The sequence below is a fragment of the Oryzias latipes genome, chromosome 14 (assembly GCF_053564925.1).
Source record: "Oryzias latipes strain Hd-rR chromosome 14, Olatipes_Hd-rR_3.1".
Classification (NCBI taxonomy): domain Eukaryota; kingdom Metazoa; phylum Chordata; class Actinopteri; order Beloniformes; family Adrianichthyidae; genus Oryzias; species Oryzias latipes.
Window position 1 is genome coordinate 9735474 of NC_136250.1, and position 26623 is coordinate 9762096.

The window sequence follows — 26623 nt, forward strand, 5'->3', positions numbered from 1 at the left end:
TCAATTCTCTCAGGTCACTTAGTGGGATCCAATTGTGAGTGTAAAATCCATGTAGCTCAGGGTGAAGTGTTTCATTTAGTCAGCAGGAAGCTGCAGCAGCGTGGATCTGACTGCTGAAAATAAGTCAACATTTCAGCGCTGAGGAGGTTTGGATCGACGGGAACACAAAGAAGGGCTACTGACATTTTGTTTTTCTGTGTGACTGAGTGATTTTTTTTTTTACAAAATAAATGACTGAATAATAAACAGTTGGATGCAAACCGGTGACTAAAAGCAAATGGGAAAAAAGCATTGACTATTATAAAAACCTATCAACAAAAATACAGCACAACTGTGACCCTTACATCAGTTCTTTGTGATTTTGATGATTTCCACCAGCTTCAACCAGAGCAGACACTCAATGCCACCAATTTACTTGTACTGGGCTGATTTGAAGCCAGGGTTTTTGTCTTCAACATGACATGATAACAACAGAAACAGGGATTTTACTGAGAACAGACACATTGCAGGAACAGTTGCTGAAAACCAGACCACAAGATTTGAGGTTTTCATGTCAATCACAAGGCTCCGTCACTGTTTAATTACAATTTTAGTCAGAACACAGAAAATACAACAATGATGTTCATACAAATGTTTCCAAGAATATATCTTAGAGTTAACCCCAGAGAAATAGGTTTTCCAAACCAGAGCATCTCTATTGCTGGTTTTAGGTGTGGTAATTTTACATTGGAGTGATTGTGGACTGACATGCTTGTGTGCTGAATATGATGTCCAGTTTTACATGAAAACTATGAAAACAAGATTTTGCGACTGAATTTTTTTGTTACTAATAACTGCTCTATTTGTGGTTATTGAGCGACGGTATATGCGCCATATACCGTCGGTATATGCGCGTATATCTCAACATCTAATCTAAACTTTAAACTCAAATTGTACTGGGGGGGTGTTTATTGATAGGCAAGTGACTGTCGATCCCCAGCTCACACATGTTAAGCTTATTGGAACCACCTATTCAGGTATTTTCAAAAAGCCCAGATCTCAGTGACTCCTTTCCTCTCACTGTGTGTCTTTCTGCAAGGCAAACACACATTTTTCAAACAAAATAACCCTACAATACATGTGATGGGAGAGTAGATGGGTTAAAAAAAAATGACCACCATAATAGGAAAAGAAACATGCATGGTTTTGATTCATGAAACTCTATGTTGGAAATCAGTTTTATATACTACAATGTATTGATTTGATTATCATTTTCTAATGGTGTGCAACAAAACATGTCACTGTCATAAGTTGTAGTTGGCTAGTGACAAATGCTGATTTTTTTTAAAACCCAATAATCAATTTAAAAGACAAAAGTGGTTACGTGAATTATTCCCCTTGACAATCCAGAGACTCTTTAAAGACGCACTCTGATGAAAATCTTGTTTTTAAAATGTTTTTGTGGCATTTTTCTGACGATGAAGGACATATATTGAGAAAATTAAGCTTAAAGTTGCATTTTTGAGCATCTCTTTATTCGAATTGGTGTAAATCAGGGGCAGACGAAAAAATGCAGTTGGACAAGATCGTATTCATTATGTAGAAAATATACTGGGCGGGCCAAAAGTCCCGTGCTCCGCCCCACTCTGATGGAGATGAACAGATCCATGTACGTCTTTCCTTTTCTGATCTGGCATCCGGCTCAAAAGTGTAGACCTAAACAGCTTCAGATATTGCTCGCCATTTTTGGTGCACCTGTTATTTCAGGTTGGGGGTATGAGGGGCTGTAAGCTAGCAGAAGAGTGTGTAGACAGAGAGCTCTCAACAAAGAGGAGGGGAAGGGAGGACGAAGTTGCTCCAGGCCAGCGATCTCAACAACTCAGAGGCAAATTTCTAATGAACTTCTGCTGCTCTGCAGAAACTATGTCCAAGAAAATGACACAGATTGTTTAGACGTCGGCTAAAACAGCATCATCATAATAGAAGATCATTGGGAACACTTAAAACAGATCAAAAGAAGAGTGGAGCGAGATTTTAATAGATGTGCTCACTGCTTTGCAGTCAGCGGCAAATACTGCTCATCCTGATGTAGCCCGGCATACTAAAATAAAAATTTGCATAATAATTAGACAAACAAAATAATACATTTTCCTGTAATTGCATATTTCTGTTATCTGTTCATGTGTTTTCTGTTGACCTGCTTACAAGATATTCAGAAAGCAGATTTGAACATATTGCAATTGAGGAAAATATAGAGCACACTGATTGCTTTTGTAGAAACAGACTGTAATGATGGATTCATGTTGAAACAAAAGTCTGTTTACACAATGAAAGGCTTTGAAAATAATTATTGGGATCCAGCTCTCTCATTTGTTGAAACATGTTGTCCTTCAGCTAACAGGTATGGGATTTAGCTGCATATCAAAGGATGTCCAAAAAGATTTGGTTTTCTTCACATCTCCTCCACTAAATTCAGAAAATGTACAATGGAAAACCTTTGAAGCTGTAGAACAAGTTAGGTGTGATGACATGTTGGGTCTTTTCTGCTATAATGTATGACATAAAATCGGTAAATCTTAAAAATGTATTTTTGGAATCATTTAATAACACTGTTATCATAAATGATAATGCCTCTTTTTCTAAACCCATAATACAATATTCATGCAATACCTTGAGAATAAAGGTATTATTAGCTGTTCACAGTTTGAAGTTGTAGGTTTTAAATGGGTAAAAGCCCATTGCATCACCCACTTGAACTTGACGATAATGTACCAACATAAAATGAGCTGTATTCTCATGAAGCAGTAGTGCTTTGTTTGTCATTTACAAGCTTCTTTCTAAACAAGCAGTGAAAAAAGCTTTATTAGCAGTATCTATTTTTATAGAGAGACAAATTTTGACTCTTATAAATAAACAACATTTACCGCACCCCCTTAAAGTCCCACTCCAATCATCTTTTTATAAAAGTGTTTCCAGTGGTCTTTTATTTATTGTTATTAGCCCAAATTAAAAGCGTGTATCATTTGGTAAGATATAGGTTCCGCAGAACGGCAGGAGTTCATTACAAATACGCCTTTGAGTTGTGGATGTGGAGTAGGCCTGTCTGCCTTGCTCGTCATTCCTTTGTTTACATTCTCTTCCACTAATTTACAGCTTCTCACAAACCCAATCTTACATTACGAGTACAAAAAACTGGCTATCCATCCTTATAGTATTGAGCCAGATGCCAGTTTACGCAAAGAAAATGAAGGCTTTAATAACTGTAGTTGTCTACCAGCAGAATAGAGCAGAGTAGGAAGCTTGTGGTTTACCTTTGTGAACTCCACATTCCCTTGAAGCCTTTTCCAGTGGCATTTTTTTAATCTGCTCCTGCTTCAGAACAATTTGAATGAAATAAATACTTTAAAATGAAATTTTAAGTTAAATGTCCTTATATATGTCCTCCATCATCAGAAAAATGCCACAAGAACATGTTAAAAACACCAAAAAACACATTTTTATTGGAGTGGGTCTTTAAAGTTATAATCATCTAATAAATATCTAATTCTAATTCAATTCAGTTTATATGTGTATAGCCCAATATTGCAACACAGTTGTCTCAACAGGCTTCATTAATTGTACAAAACAAAAGCCAGTTATAAAATATAATAGCTGATTGCTAAACTAAACTAAACAGACTAAAATAAATTGGGCATCTATGCCCTAAGACCCACCTTCTCTGTAAGGAAAAACTCCTAAAAGAAAACCTAATTCCAGGGGGAAAAATAGAAGAAACCCCAGCAATGTCCACATGAAGAAGGGATCCTCTCCCAGGACGGACAGGCGATGTACCACAACTCTATAGAGAATTGGGGGGAAGATTTCTTTAAAAGACTTAGTGGGGATTGGGTCTAAGAAAACAATAATTTTACAGAGGGGGATGCCTTCACTTCTACCGCTTCAGCCTGCTCTGGGCTGACAGTAAAGGAATTTGAAAATATGTTAGTTTTGTATCCAGACTGGATAAACTAAGTTCTTCAACCATTTAATCAAAACATGTAATGTCCAACTATGTCTTTTTAAGTCAGCAATTTTATCCAGGTCCTAGTTTAGCTCCAGTTTATCTCAGACTCCAAAAAAAGTGCTAAACATCAGTTGTTTATTTTTTACACATATTTTTTTTAATTAACTATTCTCTTGTAGATCTCTAAGCACATGTCAATTAATATAATAAGTGAACAGGAAGATATTGTGAAAGGTCACTTTGAGATTCAAGTACTTATTACTCGGGAATGGAATATGGTTTAGGAACTCCATTAAAATAAATCTACCTCTTATAGCTCGATTGAAAATGTTTAACAGGAGCTCATACCTCATTTGAGAGCAGATAAATGGCTGTCAGTCTAACTCTGAAGGTTGGCATGAGGCACGTGGCTTCACCTCTGTTTGTCCTGCCTCCTCTGGACTGACAGTGCCCTTCAGCACCACGGACAGCGGCAGTGCCCCGAAGGAGAACAGCTCGTTTCTTCACTTCTTTTGGTTAGTTCTAATGCACAAAAGTGGATCAACTTTCACGTGAATCACACATAAATGAGCTTATAGTGGGATCAACAAGGTAATATATCCATGACCCATTTTTGTTAAGACACACTGCGATCCCGGTGGCGCAAACGCAACGTGTCTAACAGTGTTCCAGCAGTGCGCACGCAGAGGGATGGTGTGTTGAATGAGTTGTATAAACACTTAATTGAAACTGCTCGGCAGCAGGAGAGATGCGCCAGACTGCGGTCCTGCTTATAATGAGTGCATTACATAATTAGTTTGCTGGTTAAACGAGAGAAAAGATCTTGATTAGAATAAGAAAAAAAAATGTTTGATAACATTCGCTGATGGGAGGAGATTCAGGGAGCTGACTTGAAGCATTTCAAGGAGATGAAGAAAAAAAGGTGGGAAGAAATAGGAGGAGGAAGTATAGACACACTGCATCATTCACATACTGCGGCTGATGTCATTTCCTAAGCACCATAATTGGACGTCAATGACTCTCAAGAATGGCTACAAACACACACCAACACACACTCCCCCAAGGGAGAGCTTGCCGCTTCGCTGATCCACTGAATCATTAATTGCTCGCACCCTCTCTCACCAAAACACGCACATGAGAGCGCCTCGTGCGCGCCTCGCAAATTTTCACACACCTATCCACAGGCTGCTGCTGTGGCCCCCGTGTGGCCCCTCCCTTCCCGGATCGGATCGACACATCTAATGGGTTAACACTCTGTCACCGGGAGCATCGGGAGATCCCATCCCAGCCGTGCCCTACCTGACCGGGCAGCAGCAGAACCCGTCCTCTCCTCCCCGCGGCGTTGATCCAGAACAGAAAAGAGACTGCATTTTTCAAGCTCGATTTTTTTCTTCTTTTTTTCTCTTTCTTTTCTTAGCTTTTTTATTTATTTATTTATTTTCTTGTAGTGGAGGAAAGCGACAGCGGCGCAGACCCGTGGGCGGTTCATCCGTCTGGACGAAGGTTTGACAAAACAGCCTAAACAGCCCGGATTCTCAAGATGTGGCGCTGAGGAGCGGGATGTAGAAACCGGTCAAAGAGCCGTTCGTGTGGGGGGTTTCAGCGACACATTTCCCGCCGCCGCCTCCTCCTCCTCCTCCTTCACCCAACCACTTCATATCAGTGAAAGAACTCCATTAAAATAAAGTGCGGGACACTTGAGACATCAGTCAGCTCCAGAAGCAGGTCCAACACCCAGACTGAATGTGTCCACCCCATGTTGGACGGACTCCTGAAGAGCACGAGACGGATGTGGACAAACTAGGAGCACCTCGGCGTTTTGAAACAGCCTCATCCTCTCTGCCGCCGGCATTCTAACAAACCGGGAGGGGACTTTCACACCGGGGAGGCAGGCGACCCACAGGCAGGTAGGAGCTCCGGATGCGCTCTAAGTGATACAGGTGATACCCCACGCGCACGCCGCTGCTTGATGGCCGCAGAGGCGCAGGGCCATCCACACCTGTTGTCTATGTAACACCATGACTTTCTATGCATTCATGGTCCAATCCCCTACAGTGTATTTAAACCAGCTGCTTAAAAATCACTTGTATCAACATTGATCTGATGTTCATTCAGCCTGTAGCATTATGGTTGTGATGGATGGGGACTGCAGGCTCAGATGTTCCACAACCGATGATCAGCTTATCATCAAAGAAGACCAACATGTGGTTGTTTTGGGGGGAAAACACCAAAGGGCGTGGATGGAGGAAGAGGAGGTGCTAAGGCAGCTTACAAGCATCCCTGAAACTCCAAGGTTCTCTCTTAGCATCAACGTTTGCAATATTGGACCATCAAACACCTAATGGGCGTCAAACTTTCCTTTCCTGGCAAGGGCTGAGGGGTTAAATTTAGCAAGCTGGAAGACTGAGGATGAACTTGGCTGCAGGGGACAGGGTTGGCGGCCCACGCAGCTCATCTGGTGGAAACGTTTTTAAAACATTGATGGGTTAGAGACAGACAGCTGAGATCACAGCTGGGCTGTCAGCACCTATTCTTTTTGCCCAAGGTGACTTTAGCGGATTGATGGCACCAGGCGGGAGCCACAAAGCAAAGGCACAGCAAATAATTTGATTTTGGTGTATTGGTTTAAAGTCTGTAAATCAAATGAACTGCTATTTGTCAGGGGCTTGTTGGCGTACCGGTGTCCTTCTCTGATCCATGAGTGTGGTCCCCATCTGCTTCAGAAACAAGGGCATGGCAGATCCGTGTGACAGCATCAATAGAGGCTTCCACTATTTTTGGGTGACTTTGAGTCTGAAGATCCAGCTGCGGGAGGCACACATCGACAAAGTTCATTATTTGTTTATTTATCCGCTATCTCACGCCATCTACAGATCTGGAGCAGATCAAAGCAGCACCGGATGAATTTGAATCTCAAACTCTAATTAGTAGCTGAAGGGAAACAACATGTTTCACTTTGATGTGAATGCTTGATTCTGCTATATATTATCCTAGGAGTGTCTGCCTGTTGTGGTCCTGCTGTGCTTAGGCTGCTGAAAAAAAGAAAAAAAAACGGTTGTGACCCCTTTCCTGCTACTCTGTTAATGCATTTTCCTCCATGGGGAAAATGTGAGGAGGGTGTGAAATGAAAAAAAAAATCTTTTTTTCCCTTTCCCAGCTCCAACCTGTCTTTAAATCCTGGTAGTTCATCTCCCTTCTGGGCTTAACTTGGTTTTGATCACCTCACAGGAGCCTTAAAACTGGGCTCTCTGGTGACCCCAAAGTTCAAACACTGGGAGGCAGTCCTGTTTTATTTGCTCCTCCTTTCATCCACCCAATCCCATGGACTCACATACAAACTCAGCCTTCTTTTATATTGTTTGCCACCACTCTTTCTCCTTTCAGGCATTGGGGGCAATGAAGCTTATCAAATGGAGGCTTTCAGCCGAAACCTGTCCCTGTCAGCCCCGATGTCCATCTTGGTTTCTGAACTTGATTTCACAAGTTGGAGGAGAAAAATCCCAAAAGCAAGGGAGGAAAAATAAAATCCAGTGACAGCATGTTAGAAACTGAATAGGAAAATGACAGACTTTTCTTGAAAGTGTGTAAGTTAAACTTTGGTTGCAGAAGTGTTTCCAACAGGGGGATTTTTGTTGCAGCAGATTGTCTATTAATGCACATTTATTAATGTTTCATTTCTTTATCACTTACCAATCTTGTCCATGGATTTATTCATGTGTGCATCCAATTTCAACAAAACAGGTAAAATCTTTATTATTTCTTTTACTTATGCAATAATTGGAACACATTAGAAATAATAATGATAGCCCAACATTACATGTGATGAGAAAAACAGGCAAAATTTCAAAACAAAATATTACTTACACTTTTTTTTTCAATTTGTTGCTCATGTTTAATGTACGGGGACACTGTGGGGTTCAGTGCCTTTACTTGACTGTCAAGTCTTTAAGTTGAACCCAGCCAGCCCCCAGTCACACATGTGATCTTTAAAAACACAGGTTATCAAGCTTTAAAGACCGGCAAAGCTGAAAGAAAAGCTTGATAAATAGAAATGATTAGACTATTATCACACTGGGTGGCAAAGCACAAAAATGCAGACCCACCACCCCCTACTGAAAAAGAAAATTCTGCTTTTTATAATTAAATTTGTATTTCAGACTTACTCCAAGACAATGCCTTAAAACACATGCTCTCAATTACAAACAGAAAATATCACCTAAATAGAGAACAACTTTTTGACTCTTAAACTTGGGGGCTTCAGTGGTTTATATGTCATCTCATAAACTCAGAAACAAACGACTGAGACGCTGGGACCTACACAACGAAATCCTGCAAATATTTTAGAGATACTTGGCTGTGTTCTTTGCAAATGCTGTTTCCAGTTTAGTGTATGCTGGTATCAACAGTCATGCAAAGAAGTGGTACACCCTGCACAGGTAAGCCTACCAAACGTATTTTTCAATTTTGGGAGAAAGCTGAATTGTCTCAAAAACCTTTGTAAACACATAAAGAACAATCAAACTCCACTCAAAACAGGATTCAGGAATTCAGGATTTGAAACAGAACATTTTTTATGTCTGGGGACAATTCCTACCAACCAGTCATCTACATGCAAAAATATGCACACTCCAAGAATTTTTATCAGGAGTAACAAGAAATAGCACAAATTGGAGAATGAGAAACAATCAGATGATAAAAAATTTGTTTTCTGTAAACTTTTAAATTACGGCAGTTTGTTATCTTTATCTTTTTTGTAACCAAAACAAATGTGTTATGGACTGTTACAAAACCAAAAAAAAACAAATTTGAACATACAAAATGTTGTACAATCCTAACAAACTGTTTTGTATAAATTAACAATAAAAAAAGACACCATCACATATGAATTCTGTAAATATTTTTGGTGCAAACTCACAGCAGACAAGAAAATACCGTTGAATTTATTGCAACAAGTAGTAAAAATGCATTTACTTTATTTATCCTGACATCAGCTTCTTTTTCCTCATATAATAAATGATGATTATTCAGTGCGCAGAAATCATTCATGTTTTTCTGAGATCATCAGCTTTCCTCTTCAGTAACAAGCAGCAGCCCATGAAAAGCTGAGAGAAGTCTGTTACTTATAAAATACTTACGCTGTAACTCAGAAAAGGCTTGTGTTCAAATTGCATCTACATCACCATAAAAAATAAGTTTTATTTAACAGTAACAAAAATTCAATTTGTTTGAATCTGTAATTTTTTTCTATTTTTTTTTACAGAAAATGTATTACTTTAATTTTGTTTTTAATCAACAACACTGTCTTTCCAAAATTCCAAAATAAATGTAAGCATCTTACAAACAGTTGCACATTTATGAGTTCTTTATGTCCACCCTGTTCCTTCCAAGAAGCTGACCTTTGCACCTTCAACAGATAAGTCTGTTATCTGAATTTTTTTTTATTTCTTTTTCACATAAATGGATGCACAGAGAGTTTAGATGCAATATTATTCTGACATTTTTATTTTTACTAATTGCATTTCATGAGTGTTTGCTTTGTTTTCAAAGGCATTCTTAAAAAAATGTGCCTTTTTGATCGTATTACCATGACAAATTTCCAGTAGCAACACTTTTAACTTAAATTTGTCTTCTGATCTTCCTGCAAAGAGATCTACTCTTAGACACGCTGTGGTGTAAATCCTGAGAAATCGACACTTTTATCCGTTTTCGGTCATCATGAAAAAATCCTTTTTCCGTCATTTCTGGAGCATACTTAAGTTCTTTTGTCACCCTCTGAAAGATTTTAAGATGCTATATGCAAGTTAGAGTCACTACAGTTACTACATTTTTTTTACAGTTACACACTTTTCGTTTACTTGATAAACTTTTAATCAAAATTCTTAACCTTTCTTGCGCTCTGTCTGGAAATCACAAGCCTATGTTTGCCATTGTGGGCACTCTTTCCTTCCACCAATTAATCTGTTAATTGTGGACAATTATAAAACAGTACCAGTAATACACGTTTTCACTTTAATAATCCTTTTTAATATCGAAATATTTGAAAGTACTCTTCAAATTTCCTTCTAATTTATTTACGCTTTTATAAAGCACTCATATATATGATGATGATTCTAAGCAAGATTCCTTTTTGCTTCTGTCTTGAATAATTATTCCTAATAGATAAGACACATTTGAGTTTTGACTAGAAAATAAATATTTGAAAAACATTGGTCAGTGCAGTAATATCCATAGTATCTTGCTTTTCTTGTGTAAATTACACCTCCTCCTGGAGTGATTTGATGTCCCGTCAGAGGCACCGACCCCCAATCTGAAACTCCCAGCTCTGACTTGTTGTGATGGATGTGACAGAAAGCAGACTAAGAACATAAACGGGGGGACAGGATGTGCATGTTTGCATTCTGCTGGCTGACATTCATATGAGCAGAGTAGATCCATGCTGCAGTGGCCGCTTTAATGTGGAGGTGAGACAACAGTCAGTTCAGGAGCAGATGGGCTGAAAAGCAAATTTCCTCAGAGATTGAAGTGTATGTGCGAACACACACACACACACGCACTTTATTTATCTCTGTCTCATTCATACTCAGTTTTGACACCTGGTGCCTGCTGCAGATCATCAGAGGAGACTAACCTACATTCTGTTTTTGCAATTTCTGCATCATTTCTTTCCCTCATTTCACTCAAATTCCAGAACCCAATAGAGGATTTGAGTCTCAAATGACAGTAGAGTGACTTTTTACAACCACGTTTCTTCATCTATTCTATTTGAGAGTTCCCTGATTTTCCTCTTTTCAGTTCAGATGATCTCGTGCTGGTGGCTTAAGCAACAGAGAGCAAAGCGTTTCAGAAAAATGTAAAATTGTTCTGCTTAAAGGCTTCGGACAGACAGTTTTGATGAATCAAAACAGAGAACCCCTCCTTTCACCCAACACCAGGGGACTGATACCATGTCAGGGTGTGTTGAAGAGGTGCTTGGTGACAGTTGGGATTGCCCGAGGGGCAGGGAGTCAAGTACATTTGACGGGGAAGGTCAGAGAAAACAACAGTTAACATTGCCTTTTCCTCTGTAGACCAGGGGGTGCTGATGAGAGCCAGCGGGAGATAGTTACAAAATAATCCCCATATTCTTGTTTTTTCATTATTTGACCTATTAGGTGTTTTTTTTTTCTCAAAACCCTGTAGCTCGGCTGTTTGACTGTATAAAAAGTCACAAATTGTCCTCAAATCTGATTTTTCTAATATATGCTACCTATAGCAGCATACAATGTTAACAGCTTGTGTTTACACTGCAGGGAGAAGATGCCATTCCACCATGTGCGGGCAGGCCTGCTCTATCCAGACAACTATCTGAGCAGCTCGCTGACGGAGGGCAGTGAAGCCTTCCAGCTCACCAGCCTCTCCACAGAGGAGCTGGGAGGTAAGCGTGCCGACCGAATGCGAGGGGGAGGCAGGTGGGAGAGCTCTTGCAGAACCAAATGTGGCTCAGACAATTAATGCTCCACTGGTGGAACAATACAGCTACAATGCTCCAAATCTCTGGAGGTGAAGTTTTTCCCATTAAGCCATTTTGTCAGAGCTTGACTGGACACTTTTGTTTCCAATTATGAAGCTTAAGTGAATTTAATCAGTCAAAGTGGAGTCGAAGGGCCTGGGAGAACACCAGTGTGTGTATCTTGGCATCCCAACTCACTTTTTCCATTTAAAGTTTATCTTGCACAAACGTTTGAATTATTACAACTCAAAACTCTTATTTTTTGTTGGAAAACTATGTTGCATCTCTGAAGTGGATGACAAATAAAAGACAATTAAGTTTTTCTTTGTAAGTCTAATTATTTTTATGCAATAAATAACTCAGAAAATTAGGGGAAAATCTGCAAATAATTAATCAGATGGTAACACAAATTTGCCGATTGCAATACACACAAACCATCAGTTTAGAACAGTGTTTTTCAACCAGTGTGCTGCGGCACACTGGTTGAAAAACACTGTTCTAAACTGATGGTGCCGCGGGAGATGGTCAGGTGTGCCGTGGGAAATTGCCCTCATAAACTGATCTAAAAACATTTCCATCTCCAGAATATCAGCTCTGTGTTCATCCAAACAGGCCCTGTTAAAACACTGAGTAGTTAGGAATATGAAGGATCGTAAAATACTTTTTTATTTGTGTTTATTTGATTCTATTAAAGACCTTTTTGATAAGAATGACGGTACCGCGATTTAGCCGTAGCGTCAGCTGTTTTCTGAAAAGTCCCGCCCCTTTAACTGTCTCCCCCAATCATTCTTGGAGGTTTAATCACACGTCATCAGGCTTACCAATCAGAAGTGGTTAAAGTATTTAATTCTTTGTTCTGATTCTGCTCATAAAGTCACTCTGTTCCAACAAAAATATCAGCTATAGTTCATCTTTAGCGGTGTAGTTCTGGTGTCAGACCTTGGAACAAGTGGAACAAAACAATGAAGCTCAGAGACGCTAGTCTTTCTGCGTTCGGCGGCTGTTTGCACTACATCTCCCATGATTCATTGTGTTAAAGTGACAGCGTCTCAGCGCACAATGAGTCTTCCTTTGACGTCTTGAAACCACAACGAACACACATCAAACAGTTTTTAAATCTTTTAACTTAACTTTTATTACATCTTTCAGAAAAAAACAGCTGCAACTTCCAGCTTTTCCTGTCACAATAATCACAAAAATACATGTGAGATTGCAGAGGGACTGTAGATCAATATAGACTATGAGTTTCTCCTTTTTTATTTTTTTTGAATGCTGGTGTGCCGTGGGATTTTTGTCAAGGTTAAAGTGTGCCGTGCCTCAAAAAACATTGAAAAACACTGGTTTACATTGAGGAACAAAAATGCTTTATTTAAAAAAATGTTTATTCTTTTTTTTAACCCTATTTAACAATTTGTATGATATTTGATAAATGCATCTCTAAGACCCTTACCTCATTTGCATGATCAATATATTTTCTCAAAAGCCCATTGTGTATATCTTGAGCCATGTTTTCTGTCCTGTAGTGCATCATCGTTCCACTAGGGGCAGTAGAAGGACTTTTCCTGCTCATTTTAAAATGGCTGCTTTTAATCTCAAAAACACTTATGGTGGGAAAAGTTTTGCTAATTTTCCAAACTTTTTGTGAGACAAACTCATCTATTGTTATTCTTTTTTTACAAATATCTACCTGCTGCATTAAAATAATGTCAAATTCTTTATAAAATTGTTGATAATTAATAAAAAGTAATTATTTTCCTGAATTTTTGTAAGCAAAACTTTACTAAATCATCCATCATATCATAATTGATACTATCATTAAAAAAGTTATTGTACAAAATTATTTAGTAGATTTCATCAAAGGGGTTATAAAACAGTTTCATTTTCAAAAACTCACAAAGAATTTTCTGTCAATTCTTTGTTGTAGTGAGCTTTACAGGGTTTAAAGTCCCTCAAGTTTTCACCCCAGGTTTAGATTTCCTGCACCAGTTAATTCCACTCCACCAGGTTATCTTCAGCAGAGCCATTCAACAAGATTGCATCAATGAAGAGGCGCTTGTGTTCAGCATCAAATTAAGTTAACACAACTGCCTTTTGACTTTCTCACTATATAAGAAAGTCTCACAGGTTTTTCCGGGCAGACGTTTAGTGAAATTTGCTTCAAATCAATGATGCAAAAGAAGAAATTGCTGTTAAGCCTGAATACTGGCTTGAGATCCCACAGAACGGTTTTACTTTTTTTATGCTTTTGATCAGCTCTTCAGAAAAAAAGATGTCTGCCCCTCAGCTCACACTTGTGATGGAGTTTGCTGATCGAAACAGAAAGTTCTGTCACAGGAAGATGACTGAGTATGAGAATATGTTTTTCTGACTCAGGCTTTGTGCATTGTGTTTCTACACATGGCCAGTTGTTGCTTAGTTGAATGTGCTTTCAAAATCCTTTAATCCGCAGCCCCCTATGCACAAGTCTGTGCAACCCAGTTTAGTCAAAAAGCTGAGCTGCATCGACTGAAACCTTTCATCGTCATTAGCCTGTTTGGCCCCCTTTCTCTATTTTTTTGTTTTTTTTATGTTCAAGGGCACCAAAAAGTGAGAAGTATTTGGAGTAATGGCGTAGCTCTTATATAAATTAACTTTTAGGTTCTATGGTGAAGCATTTCTAAACTGCTGCTGTCAATCGCACATCCATCACAAGCTACTTCCTCTATATCCTTCTATTTGCTGCCAACATAAAAAAATCTAATCCCACTTCAGAGAGATGCAGAAATTTCTTCTTGACTCATCTGTATTTTCAGATATAGAGGGCTAGTTAATCACGTCTGCCTTGAACCTTCTTGATCATTTTTTTTTTAAGTTTTAGGAGTTTCATTGATCACACTGAGAGCTTCCATGAACCTAAGGGCTTTTCTTCATAACACTCACCAAGCGAAGGCACAGCACCAGCCTCATATGCACACTCTTTACATCGGGCACCGCCTCATTTGTACCCAACTGAAAATCTACTCTTCACTTCTGAGCTGCATACAAATTCTTGTCGGCTTGTTTTCCTTGTGTTTGCCTCTGGTTCTCACTGCATGAGACAGAAAAAGGGAGGCAGTGGTGGCGGTGAGCCGGAGTCCAGTTAAGAGCTGTGGGGGATGTTTACAAGCTTACATGGGAGCTGTGACTGAATTCCAGATTTAAAGAAACATATATAGAGGAAAGGCTGGTAGATTTGACTCAAAGGAGAAAGGGTAAAGCCCTGATGTTCAGCGCATGAGAGAAACAGAGAAATGAACTTTGTACATGGAAAGGAGCACACATTGTATTTTTAGTTGCCTTTATTTGACAATAATTAGCACAGGGGCTGAATGCTAGAGCAAAACCCATTGAAATGCCAAAATAATACAACAGAACATGGAATATCATACATCACAATAGAGATCTGGTTAAGCGTGTCCTGCCTTTGACATTTTTTGACATCAGTGGCTAATGATTGAAAGGTCATTTCCAGAGGCTGACAACGAGGCATCTCCAGTGAGCCGGCTGTGTGAACAGACTCATGTCACTTGAGTTATGTGTGTTTAATTACATCCCTGAGTTAGAAGAAAGCCTTTTCCACGTAGGAGGAAAGGGTCTCATATGCTCTTGGCAGGAATGCTGGTGATTGTGCAGTGTGGAAGGACTGAAAGTGCTCGAGGTTTGTAAGAATGAAATAATGAATGAGAAAAAAATGATGTAAGATATAAAGAGTGGGAGGATGAAATCACTGTGATGTCCAGTTATGTGATACAAAGTCTGCAGATAATTTTGTGTCTCAAAAAGCCCCATGAATATGCCTCATGGAACTGATCAACATAACGCTGTGGAAATTTTTGCCTGACCATCACTAAACAACAAAGAGACACACAAAGTCCACCTTTTTTTTTAAACAATCAAGTTGATATTGTTGAAAAATCATGATGGAGTTTCAGTTTCAAATAAACATTAAGTTTTATGTTTCAATATTACCATCATAAACTTTAAACTTGGTCATCTGGGATAATCACTAATCTATTATCAAAAGGCAATGAAATTTTGGACTCAGTAAAGCAAATCTCAGTAACAGGACTTTTTATTTCCAAGATAAGCAAAAATGTATAAATACTGACATGACTGATTATTTTTGGGCTTGTTAGCTTTTAAAATGCAAGTGTTTGCTTTATCACAGCTTGACGTCATATCAGATGCCCCTTCGGGTGTATTTTTTTCCACCATGCACAGATAAAATCCGTTATTTAATGTAACTCACTGACCTGGACTATTAGCTGAAGGTGACTTTCAGTTCCTGATTCTAAAGTGAGTTTAAGGGAACCTTTCCGGACACAAGCATTTATACAAAAAGTCTTGATATGACTCCCAAAATCAGAAAAACAATAACTTACACAGAATAAATCCTTTTTTTTAAAGTTCATCCATCCTTTACTTTGACAAAATCTGAAGCCATGTGAAGTATTTGCATAGTGTTTTTAATGGTGGATGAATTTACAAAACCTTTTCTTTCTTTTGTATAAGATCTGTATGCTTTATGTGTAAAAAATGATTGCTTTGTCTAAAAGTATCACCATATTTGAGCAAAACATTTAGTGGAACATTCTTCCCTCTAAACAAACAGTAGTTTGGAGAATTTATGTTAAAATAAAGCATTTTTTTTTTGTTTATACTGAACTTAATCCTCTGAACAGACATGTGGAATCACATCAGTCAGAAACTTATCTTCTCTTGGGATCCAAAGAAATTCGATTAAAATCTGCTTTCCTCTAAGTTCTACAGTATTCACCAGTGCAGCACTTTATCTGATGTATCTGGTCATCTAGGTCAAAAGGTCATAAATGCTGAGCTTTGACGCTCCTCATATCCACTTATGGTTGAACTTGGACTTTGTTTTCGGAGCCAGCAACCACTAGCTCCCAAATGACTTTGTCCTTTCGCAGTGCCTACCTCCAAAGTTAATTAGACAGTCTACTGTTGGGTCCCTGCGCAGGTTGAGATTGCAAGAGCTTTATCAATGAAAACGTGCTTCATTTTTCAGCAACCCTGAGTGTGGCAGGACTTCACCTTAACCGTAAAAGGATTTCTGGGAAATAAAAAAAAGTGTGCTAAAACTCTATAACGCTTAAGGCGACCTTCACCTGAGGTGATACTTCATTGAGTGAGCAAAAGTGACCTTTTTTATAGAGCACAAGTGCTCATTTGGGGCACTTGAAATACAACACTGGCATCAGAAAAACAATGGTGTTAATGGAATTTTTCTTTCACTAGTACATGACATTTTAGGCTTGCAACACATTTGTACAAATTTAGTGTTTTCATGCTAGATAATGGAAAATAGAAATGTTAAAATCCTCTAACATGAAGAGGAAAAAACATGGACTGGTTTCTTGGGTTACTTTCAAAGACCCATTCCAACCATCATATGATCTATTTTCAAAGCATTCCCAGTGATCTTTTAATTATGATTTCATCGCTTTTTAGTCAAAATAAAAAAAACTGTTGTTTTCTGGAACAGTTTCTGCAGAGCATCAGTGGTTCTTTAGAAATTCATCTTTAAGTTATGGGCGGGACTGTTGGCACGGAGCAAGCCCACCCCATTCCCATCATACATCTGATCAGTGGTGAGCAATATTATTAGAGCTATCCATCTGTACAGTTTTGAGCCAGATTCCTGCGCTGACGAGGAAAACGAAGTCGTACATGGATCTATTTGTCTGCAAGTTGATGCATCGGAAGGGAGCGAAGCAGGAAGCTTGTGGCCTTCTGTAGCAACTTATAGTTCACACTCACAAGCTTTTTCTAATGACATTTTTGCATCTGCTTCTGATTCACACTGGTTTAAAAAAGAAATACTCAGAAACACAATTGTAAGATACATTTTCCTTATATATGTCCTCCATCATACAAGGAAAATGCAGCTAAAACACAATTCTTGTTGGAGTGGGTGCTTAACCATCTGAGTTAAATCACTGATTGATTTTTGTTTAAATGAGTTTGGAAAAAGTGTGAATTTACTTCTTTTATAAAATAATACAATATTGATCAAACTATTAAGGAGTCTGGAGGAGTCTCGGTTCACAACTGACAGTGAAGAAAGCTTCATCGGTACATTTATGGTTTCTTCACAGCAGAGGAAGATTAATGCTTACTGCATCAACACCAGTGTCAGAGTTGGAGGTCATTGTAAAGGTCATGATTTGGAAACAATTTTTGGTTTCTGTTCAACTTTGAGTTTCAGAACCGCTGGCCTGCTTTTACACTCTAAGGAACAATCAGACTAATAGGAAGAAGCTGTGTGTTTGAAAACAGGAACCAAGTGTGTCAGGTAAACTAGAACAGAAGCCTAGGAATGTGGTAAATAGGAACAGAAAACTAAAAAAAAATTACACTAAACTCACTAACACTTACACTCACTTACAATAACACTAAAAAAAAGGTTAAAACTATAGACAAACTCAAAACCCAGAAGAATAGAGTTGAACTCATGAAAACATCTGAAATGCATAGCAACAGAACATATAGAGACTCTTACTCTCAACCCCCACTATCTTCTTTAAAAAATGTTCAGATCAGTGCCAAGTGAAAACAAATTCTAGACTAAAAACTGAAGTGACCATTGTGGCATGAAAAGCCTTGGTTTGTGGTAACATGGGATTTCTGTATTACCTATGAACACAACAACAAATTAGAAAGACATTTTTTACAATACAAGGCAACATTTTTATAAAAAGAAAAGAAATGCTGCATTTGTCACTTCTGTTTCACAGCATAAGCGGTGTTTGCAGAAAGAATGGGACAAAATAACACCTAAATGGTGTGTGTCTTGGCATCCTAAATGCCAGATGATCTGATAAGTGTTGCAAAATAGAATGGCAACATTACAAGGTGGTGGATGTCAGATGCTTCAAACAAATAACGTTAAACTGAAAATATTAAACTTGGATATTTGGGTTTGTATGTCCTCCTAAGTGAAGCAGAACAATGACAAAGAAGCATAGTGGCAAGCAGCAGTGGACAGTTACATGTTGTGTGTTTGTTGTGCAGAGATCCGTGAAGCGTTTCGTGTTTTGGATCGTGACGGGAATGGTTTCATCTCCAAGCAGGAGCTGGGCATGGCCATGCGCTCCTTGGGTTACATGCCCAGCGAAGTGGAGCTGGCCATCATCATGCAGAGACTGGACATGGATGGTGAGACACACTTAGAAGCAAGCACACAATGCTAAAACCCTCCACATGCATTTAATGTTTGTTTTTTCTAGTTTTGGTCTTCTTTTATTATTTGGTCTGCACGACCTTGAGAAGAGATATTTTCTTTTAAGTGAGTTAGTGGTATGGATATTTGAATGAGCTGAATTTTAATGTGATGTAAATGGAATACCTTGTATGAACGCTTCTTTGCATGCCTCAGTAGAAATAAATTATTCTTGGTCAAGGTTTTATCAAAACAAATTGTAAACAAACCACAAGAAGACAGCAGTAAAAAAAATACTTTCCAGGAGTCAATAAAGGTTATGTCTGTCTGCTCCTTCCACTAAAACTTGGCTTGTAAATTCTCAGCTGATGGAACTGAACCATGCAGTGCTTGCAACATAAACAATCCAGTCAGTCTTCAGCGGATGCTTATCGGCAGGCTCCCAGCTCCAGATTTCACTCCTGCCTGTAAATATCAAAGGTCAAAAGCTTTTGTCTTTTTGCCTCCACTAATAATGTGGCAGCAGCATCGCTGTATATTTTGAGATGAGATATCGTATCTCTCAAAATCCTGCACACTTCCAACACCCCCGTTTAAGTTTCTCATCCAGCTTTTAAAATGAAGTTTTATACCATTAGCCATAAAAGGTTATTGAAGACAGATTACAAATCCTCAATCTGGTATATCTGAATTTATACATTTTTGTTATATTTTATAGCATCCAGTTATGTTACTGTGGTTGAAGGTCATCAGAGCTTAAACTCTTTAAAGTCCCACTCTAATCATCTTTTATATGTTTTAAGGTGTCCCCAGTGGTCTTTAAAATATGATTCTGTCGTTTTTAGGCAAAATAAAAAAACGGTGTTGTTTTCTAGGACATAGTTTCTGTAGAGCAGCAGGGGTTCATTAGAAATTCACCTCTGAGTTGCTCCCATCCCTACTTCCCAACATCCATCTGTTTACATGCTCTCCTCCTATCTTATTGCCCCTCATAACCCCAACCCAACACTACCAGTGCAACAAAAGTGGCACGCAATATTTTAGCTATCCAGCCATACTGTTTTGAGTGAGATGTCAGCTTAAATGGTGAAAATTAAAATGCACATGGATCTTGTCTATAAGTGGATGCATCAGAATGGAGCGGAGCAGGGAGCTTGTGGCATCACACCTACAAGCTTTTTCCAGCATCATTTTTGTGTCATTTTGTGTCTGCTCCTGATTCACAACAATTCATATATAGAGAATTACTTAGAAAGGTAATTTGAAACTTAATTTTCTTTACATATATATATTTATATATGTCCTCCATCGTGAGTAAAATCCCACGACAAAAAAACAAAAACACACTTTTCAGTGGAGTGGATCTTTAATGCTTGTGTATTTGTTTTAATATACAATATTAACAGCTACTTGCACATTCTTTTGTCATACGTAGCCCTTTTTCTTCCAGTGACATCCAAGCCCTTATATCAAAAGTTGCATTAATATATTATATCTCGTGTGAAACACTCAAACTGAATGAAAATTCACCAAACCACACTTTATGTTTTTTTTTCTTTGTCATCTCATCCTACTACTGCAGTTTCCTTTCACAATGAAGAATTAATTACAGACTCCCAAAATAAATCCTGATTGTGATTAGTTACACAAGAGAGCTGTGCATCCTGCAGACAAAGGATTCTGATATGTTTAATAAAGCAGACAAAGAGCCAAGCATTGGAAAATGCTGCAAAGTCAACAGTGGTATTATATAAAATGAGCCTTTGTAATGAATCAGTTCATTATTGGTTCAGTGTAAGAGGTTGTGTTTCTTACCTCAGATGATCAAAGAATGCATGCTGCTGCTAAATAAATTGCAGCACTTAATTTATGTTGATTGATGTAAAAATAGGATGGATTCATGCCCAACTAAGATGTCTGACTTTCTTTATCTCTCTGTTTGCGGGTGCCCACCTGTAGGAGATGGTCAGGTAGACTTTGAAGAGTTCATGACAATTCTGGGGCCAAAGCTGCTGTCGTCCGACAATAGAGAAGGATTCCTGGGAACAACTATCGACAACATCTTTTGGCAGGTGAGAGACGCACCTCAAAGCCGACTATTTCACCTCACAATCACTGTTATTTGTCAGCTCTCGTTGCAGCAGCCAGCTCACTTCTGGCTGTGGATTTCAGCATTCAGAGCAAGTCTTACATCCTTAAGCACAGCCCTAGTTGCTGCAAGGAGTGTGCAGGTTTGAATAAAATTACACACACAAACATATTCCTTGCTTCTCTACCTGCCCCGCCTGTTCTCTGCCCATTTATTTGATTTTGTTATTCAGACTTGAAGAAAACAGAAAAATTCTGGGAGTTGAGCTTTCATTTATGGTGATTTGCTTCCTGGGTTTGGCCATGCACGTGCAGACATTCATCCCTCCCAGTTCTGCAGGATACGGTAACAGAAAAAAGGAATTTCAGAGATGCACTGCTGTGTCCAGAACATCTGAGCTTATCTGCTTTCAAATTACAAATATTGAAAGTGCAGCTCGTCTACGAGCTCTTGAAAGGCACACTTATTTTGTGGATTGTACCTCACAGAAAAACAACTTGTTGTCATTTTATTTTGTGCCTCTTTAGTAGAAAAAAATGGTTATTTTTGTGAAGTGTAAGATATTTGTTGCAGTGGACTGGTTACGCCGAATGGCATCTCTCCTTTTTTTTAAGTCAAGTAGGGGGAGAATGAGGTTATTTCAGGATTTTTCAGCCTATTTCTAAATTTTAGTCTGCGACATTCAACAGAATACACCAGAAAACAAAAATGATGCAATCCATATGGGATATAAAAAAATTTATTTATTTTTTAACCTCTGGAGATGCATCCTTTGTGAAGACTGCTGCATGCATGCAGTACTGTTTGAAGGCAAAATGGAAAGCTATGAGCTGGACAAAACATTGCAGAGGGAGGGGGAGTCTGATGAGGATTGTGGTGTGTCTGTGTGGGTGCGTGCAGGGAGGGGGGGGGTGGCCCATATAAAAATACAGGAGCATAAAAGAAATCCGCAAAGGATAGGAGACAGAGAAAATGAAAGGAGAAGTACGAGAAAGTGTGATTCATTAAGGTCACAGACAATATGCATCTCAGGGGTGATTTCAAACATTCACCTCCCACAACCAGAAAAATAGACTGGGAAGCGTGGCAGAAGGGATAGAAAAGATGGAGAAGAAAGAAAGGATGGAGGGAGAGGTGAAACTGCAGAAGGAAAGAACGTAGAAGCAATGAGGATGAGGAGGGGGATGAAATGGTGGGAGTGAGAGTGTCTGGGAGGGTTTTGAGAGCAGCGTTTTGTGACAGTCTGTGTATTGTTTCTAAGACCTCAGAGATAGTCATTGTGTTAAAAAAGAGATGGAAGAGGCTAACAGTGATGGATATGTCACGGCAAGTCATAAGGATTTAGTTGTGCATTCAAATAACATCTATCCACATTAGAGACATATAGTGGCTCAATGGGAAAAATATGCATATTTTGTTCAAATTTCCATGGATTTGATGGATGTTTTCAGATTGCAAATGTCATTTTAGATACACCGATGAACAAAATTTTGTTTCGAGAACGATTTTTTGGAGGGTTTTTGTTCTTTTTTTATCTTACAGTTTTACTATCCATTTGTTTGTTGTTCTGTTCATCTGTTTACTGTATTTTTTGGACAATAAGTCACTCTAGAGTAAAAGTCAGAGGCCAAAAAGTAATGAAGAGAACCAACAATAAAAAAGAAAAGAAAATCATAAAAGTTACTTTTAAGAGCAATTTATTAAAAAAGATTTGGGACCAAGAACAGACTATATAAAGGAGAAAGACCAGAAAGGCAAATTATAGTGACGGAATAGAAAACAATAATAGACTGAAGAATATACATGCTTCATTGATGCCTATTTGGCTTTATGAGGAATCTAGTATAATAACGCAACATATAAATATTCAGATAAAAAACACTCTAACAAGTTAACTAAACTCTTTATATCACTTTAAATCACTAAATCTGTTGAATTCTTCATCCTCTGTGTTGCTTAGGAACAATTCTGCCAAGCCCGACATAATGCTACATTCAAACCGGGCGTGAAAATTTAAATTCGAGAAACTACTTCCAATTGAAAGCTTATGTTATTTCGGGTGTCAATACTCTTGTGTTTATGCATAGCTATGCAAGTTTTTTAGTCAGTTTTTGGGCTCTACGCACAAAACGTGCAGGCATTGAACGTACTTTAAAAGTTAAACTAGTTCAACTTTGACCAATCACGGACTTGGATTTGGTAGTGATGTAAGAATAGCGTCCTTTTCAAAACAGTATACAAACCATTTGAAAATTGATCATGGAGGAGAAATGAATTTTAGCAGTTTGTGCCCAGTCGAAACTACCGGTATATCAAATCAAATCAAATCTAAGTTTATTTGTATAGCACCTTTAAAACACAATGCATTCAAAGTGCTTTACAGGATGAAATTTAAAAACAAAGGACGAGACAAATTCAAATATGTAATTAAAAACCGGCACAATGCCAACCCCCCCCCACCACCACCACCACCACCACCACGACACACACACACACATATACTCACTCGCTGTGATAAAAGACAAAAGGATGCAATGTAAAAAACCTGGTTTTGTACTGAGGTTGAGGAAACGAAGTTTTGGGGACTTGTCCACATCAGTGACACCCAACCCCGGTTCACAGAGTCCAATACCACAGGACCCCGCAGATCTAGACAAAGACCCAGACCTGAGAGATTCCATTGCAGCAACCCCGTTCACTGAGAAGGGTCCATCACGGATGTGGAAGATCCCTCAGAGGAAAATGGAATTACAGCTAAATTGTAAAAGGAGTAAAATAAGATAAAATAAGTTTAAAAGGAATATATGTTCATAAATAACCCTTAGTAGACATATAAAATGGTAAAAGTGACTAAATATATTAAAATGAATAATAGATTGATTTAAAAATAAATAAATAAGTAAATAAAAATAGCTATATACACATACACATCAAATTGATAAAAAGAGAAAATCCTGCTCCTTCCTGGACCAACCGTGGGCCGGGTGGGTGGCTGCCTGGGTTGCGGAGCGGGTCTCCCTTGGGGGGTCCTGGCTCGTACCTGGGGTTGGGGCAGGGGGATGCCCGGAACTCCTGGTGGTGATGGGGTGCTCGTCTGGGGCTGTGGACACCCTTCTCGGGTGGGGCCCTGCGTTGGGCCCTCCCGGCGCGGCGGGGGGGCTGCTCTCCCGGTTGGACTGGGGCGGCACTCTCTTTCCCCCGTGCCTCCCTGCTCTCTGGCTCTGGGGGCCTCACGGCGGTCCTGCTGGCTCTGGCCTGGGTGGCGGATGTGGTCGCCCGGGGGGCGGTTGTTCCCTGCCTGTTCCCGTATGGCGTTGGGGGAATTCCGGCTGCCGCTGCTGCTGCTGCGGGGGTCTGGGTGTGGGGGTGGCTGGGCACTCTCCCTCCTTCTTTTCACATTCCACCATCCATTTTAGAAGAACATAAACACTTACCTGAGCACAGGTGTTCACCTTTGCAGTAATAGTTTGCATGATTGAATGAATGAAATATTTCACACTAGTTGGTTTGAAGGCATAAATAAGTATGCGTGTGTGAACACTATCTGTTCTGTGTACATATTGACATGTGGACATTGTTGCAGCTAGCAAGTGTGTTGATAACATTTGAGTATGTGTGAGGACAGGCCCCGCCCTTTGAGATTTGTACTACATTTGAACCTTACCGTAATGATAAACAACCAGTAAACCTGTTTCTTTATGCTGCTTCATGGTCTTATCCCCCCCTCCTATTATCACCCCCCCCCCTCTCTCTCTAACGTCCCTCTCTCTTCTTCCCTCCTTTCCTTTTCCGTCCGGTCCAACACCAAAGATTTTCAAACATGATTGAAATTAATAAAGTTTGGCCTCAATTACAAAAGGGGTTTATTCAGACATACCTCTGGTTTGTCTGAAGATTCCTTACCCCTGTTGTTAAAGTAAAATATGTCCAACACAAGAGGCCCTCAGTTCTCATCTGCCTGCCCAGCTGTTGGACAGGACAAGTTAAAAAAAATAAAAATAAAAAAAAAGAAAATCAAAATATCCAATAAATTCCTAAATTTCAATTAAAAGCAAGATTAAAAAGGTAGGTTTTGAGCCTTCCTTTAAAAACATGAACAGTCTCTGCGGCCCTGAGGCGCTCTGGGAGGCTGTTCCACAGGCGAGGTCCATAAAAACTGAATGAGGCCTCGCCGTATGTTTTTGTGACTCCAAGTCTTTCATATATTGGAATGGAGCTGTGAAAGAAAAAGCCTGGAGGAGGATTTGTACCGCTTTGACATTTCACACCCAGCCTCTTCCAGCTCTGAGTACATGCGCTAGTATTGAGTGGCAACACCCTGTATGCTGAAAGCTCATTTAAGTTCTGAATAGAAGTCGCACCTCGACCAAACATGCAAAAAAAAAATAAAAAAAACACAACTTATGCGCCAATAAATAAGGTCTTCGGCATCCTGCCTGAGTTTCTCACCTGGGTTGTGTCACTAATTGCCACACCTGTAACTTGTCAGTCATTAGTCTCCACAGACCTGCTCCTCACATTTGGTTCCGTGTGGAAATCTTGAAATGTCTCCCTCTGGTCTGCCACTAGGTTTCTTAATTTCATTGCTGCTTGGGAAAGCTTTTTAAAAACCCTTCTTTCACCATCAATTTTCAGCTCTCTCTCTGCAAAAGGTTTTCAGCAGGACTGAAGACATAAATCATACCTGAAGCAGTATTGTCTTTTTCCTTTCAGTCCCTCTTTTATGAGGCACAGTGTCCGATTCAGGTCGTTGCCCCCATGAAAGACCTAATACCTTCACCTCAGTCCAAGTTCCCTTAAATTGGTCAACACTTTTGTTTTTTAAGAGTTTTTGTGAAGCACTGATACATTTTTAAGTTTTCAAGTTAAAAGCAATCATAAAAAGCAGTGTGAAAAAATCCACCAACACTAACGGTTTTGGAAAAGCCGGTCAGCTGTGTAAATATATAATGTGTTGAAACTTTCCTGCGATTACTTTTGTTTTCTTTCTTCTCGGATCTTCCTTCGGTTGTTCACTTCCCCATTCGGACCCTCAGAGCCTCCAGAGCAGGTTAATAAACAATCATTCATCTTCTTCTGGGGAAGCCTTTTTTTATTATAGTTCCCTTTTACTCTGTATAACAAACAACAACAAATACACAACTTCTGTCTGTCATAACTACCTCTCTGCAGAAATTTCTATTGTAGATTTTGTTCTTTTGTAGTTTGTAATTTGTAAATTGTGCCCTTCATTTTGAGAAATTATTTTATTTTATTATTATATTATTCTGCGAGTTTTTTCTCTCTTGTATGTTTGCACTGAATAGTGAGCGGCTTTAATTTCACTGCATGTGTGTGTGATGTGAATTGTACATGTGTACAGTGACAATAAAGGCATTCTATTCTATTCTATAAACACATACCCCCAACACACTTTCGCTGCTATTGCTGTCACTCCCTCTCGCACTGCACTCTCGCTCTCCCCTCCTTCCGCTGCAGCTGCCTGCTCCTTCTTAGACACGCGTGCGGTTTTAGCACATATACATCTTCAATCTGCAACACAGCGTGGCGACCTGGGGGTTAGCCCCGCCTTAAGCCGCTAAAACTCATGGGAAGTGGGGAATCATGGGTGGAAAGTTCCTCACCATGACTGAGGGGGCTGTGAGCAGAAGTGACATCCACGCTGTTTGGCTGTTCTTGGGTGTGTTCAAATAATTAGGCTGAAAAGCTGTGAATTTCACCCTCTTGAGGCTGTTTGTAGTTGTATAGTGTTTATGACAGGATACTCGGTGGATTACTAATTGAATTGTTACAGCATGCAGCTTGTAGACAGGTGCAGCTTGTGTATGTACTAAATGGCTTATCCTCCATAAATTAGGGGGG

General features: G+C 39.2%; 2 protein-coding genes across 4 annotated transcripts in view; one reads left to right on the forward strand and one right to left on the reverse strand.

Moving 5' to 3' along the window:
- Window positions 1–5416, reverse strand: part of mettl27 (methyltransferase like 27) — a 68206-nt gene extending 62790 nt beyond the window's left edge. The window contains exon 1 of the mRNA XM_023962820.2: window positions 5282–5416. The gene's annotated coding sequence lies outside the window, so the exon portion shown is untranslated. The remainder of the gene's footprint in view (window positions 1–5281) is intronic.
- caln2 (calneuron 2) overlaps window positions 5396–26623 on the forward strand; it is a 36924-nt gene continuing 15696 nt past the window's right edge. The window contains exons 1-4 of one of the 3 annotated variants that reach the window (XM_011483277.4): window positions 5396–5889; window positions 11272–11396; window positions 18525–18668; window positions 20632–20744. In XM_011483277.4, coding sequence (XP_011481579.1) covers window positions 11279–11396; window positions 18525–18668; window positions 20632–20744 — 375 coding nt within the window. In that variant the 5' untranslated portion in view covers window positions 5396–5889; window positions 11272–11278. Of the gene's footprint in view, window positions 5890–9331; window positions 9400–11271; window positions 11397–18524; window positions 18669–20631; window positions 20745–26623 lie in introns of those variants that run through there. The other 2 variants (XM_078930731.1, XM_078930730.1) reach the window with 2 other exon arrangements.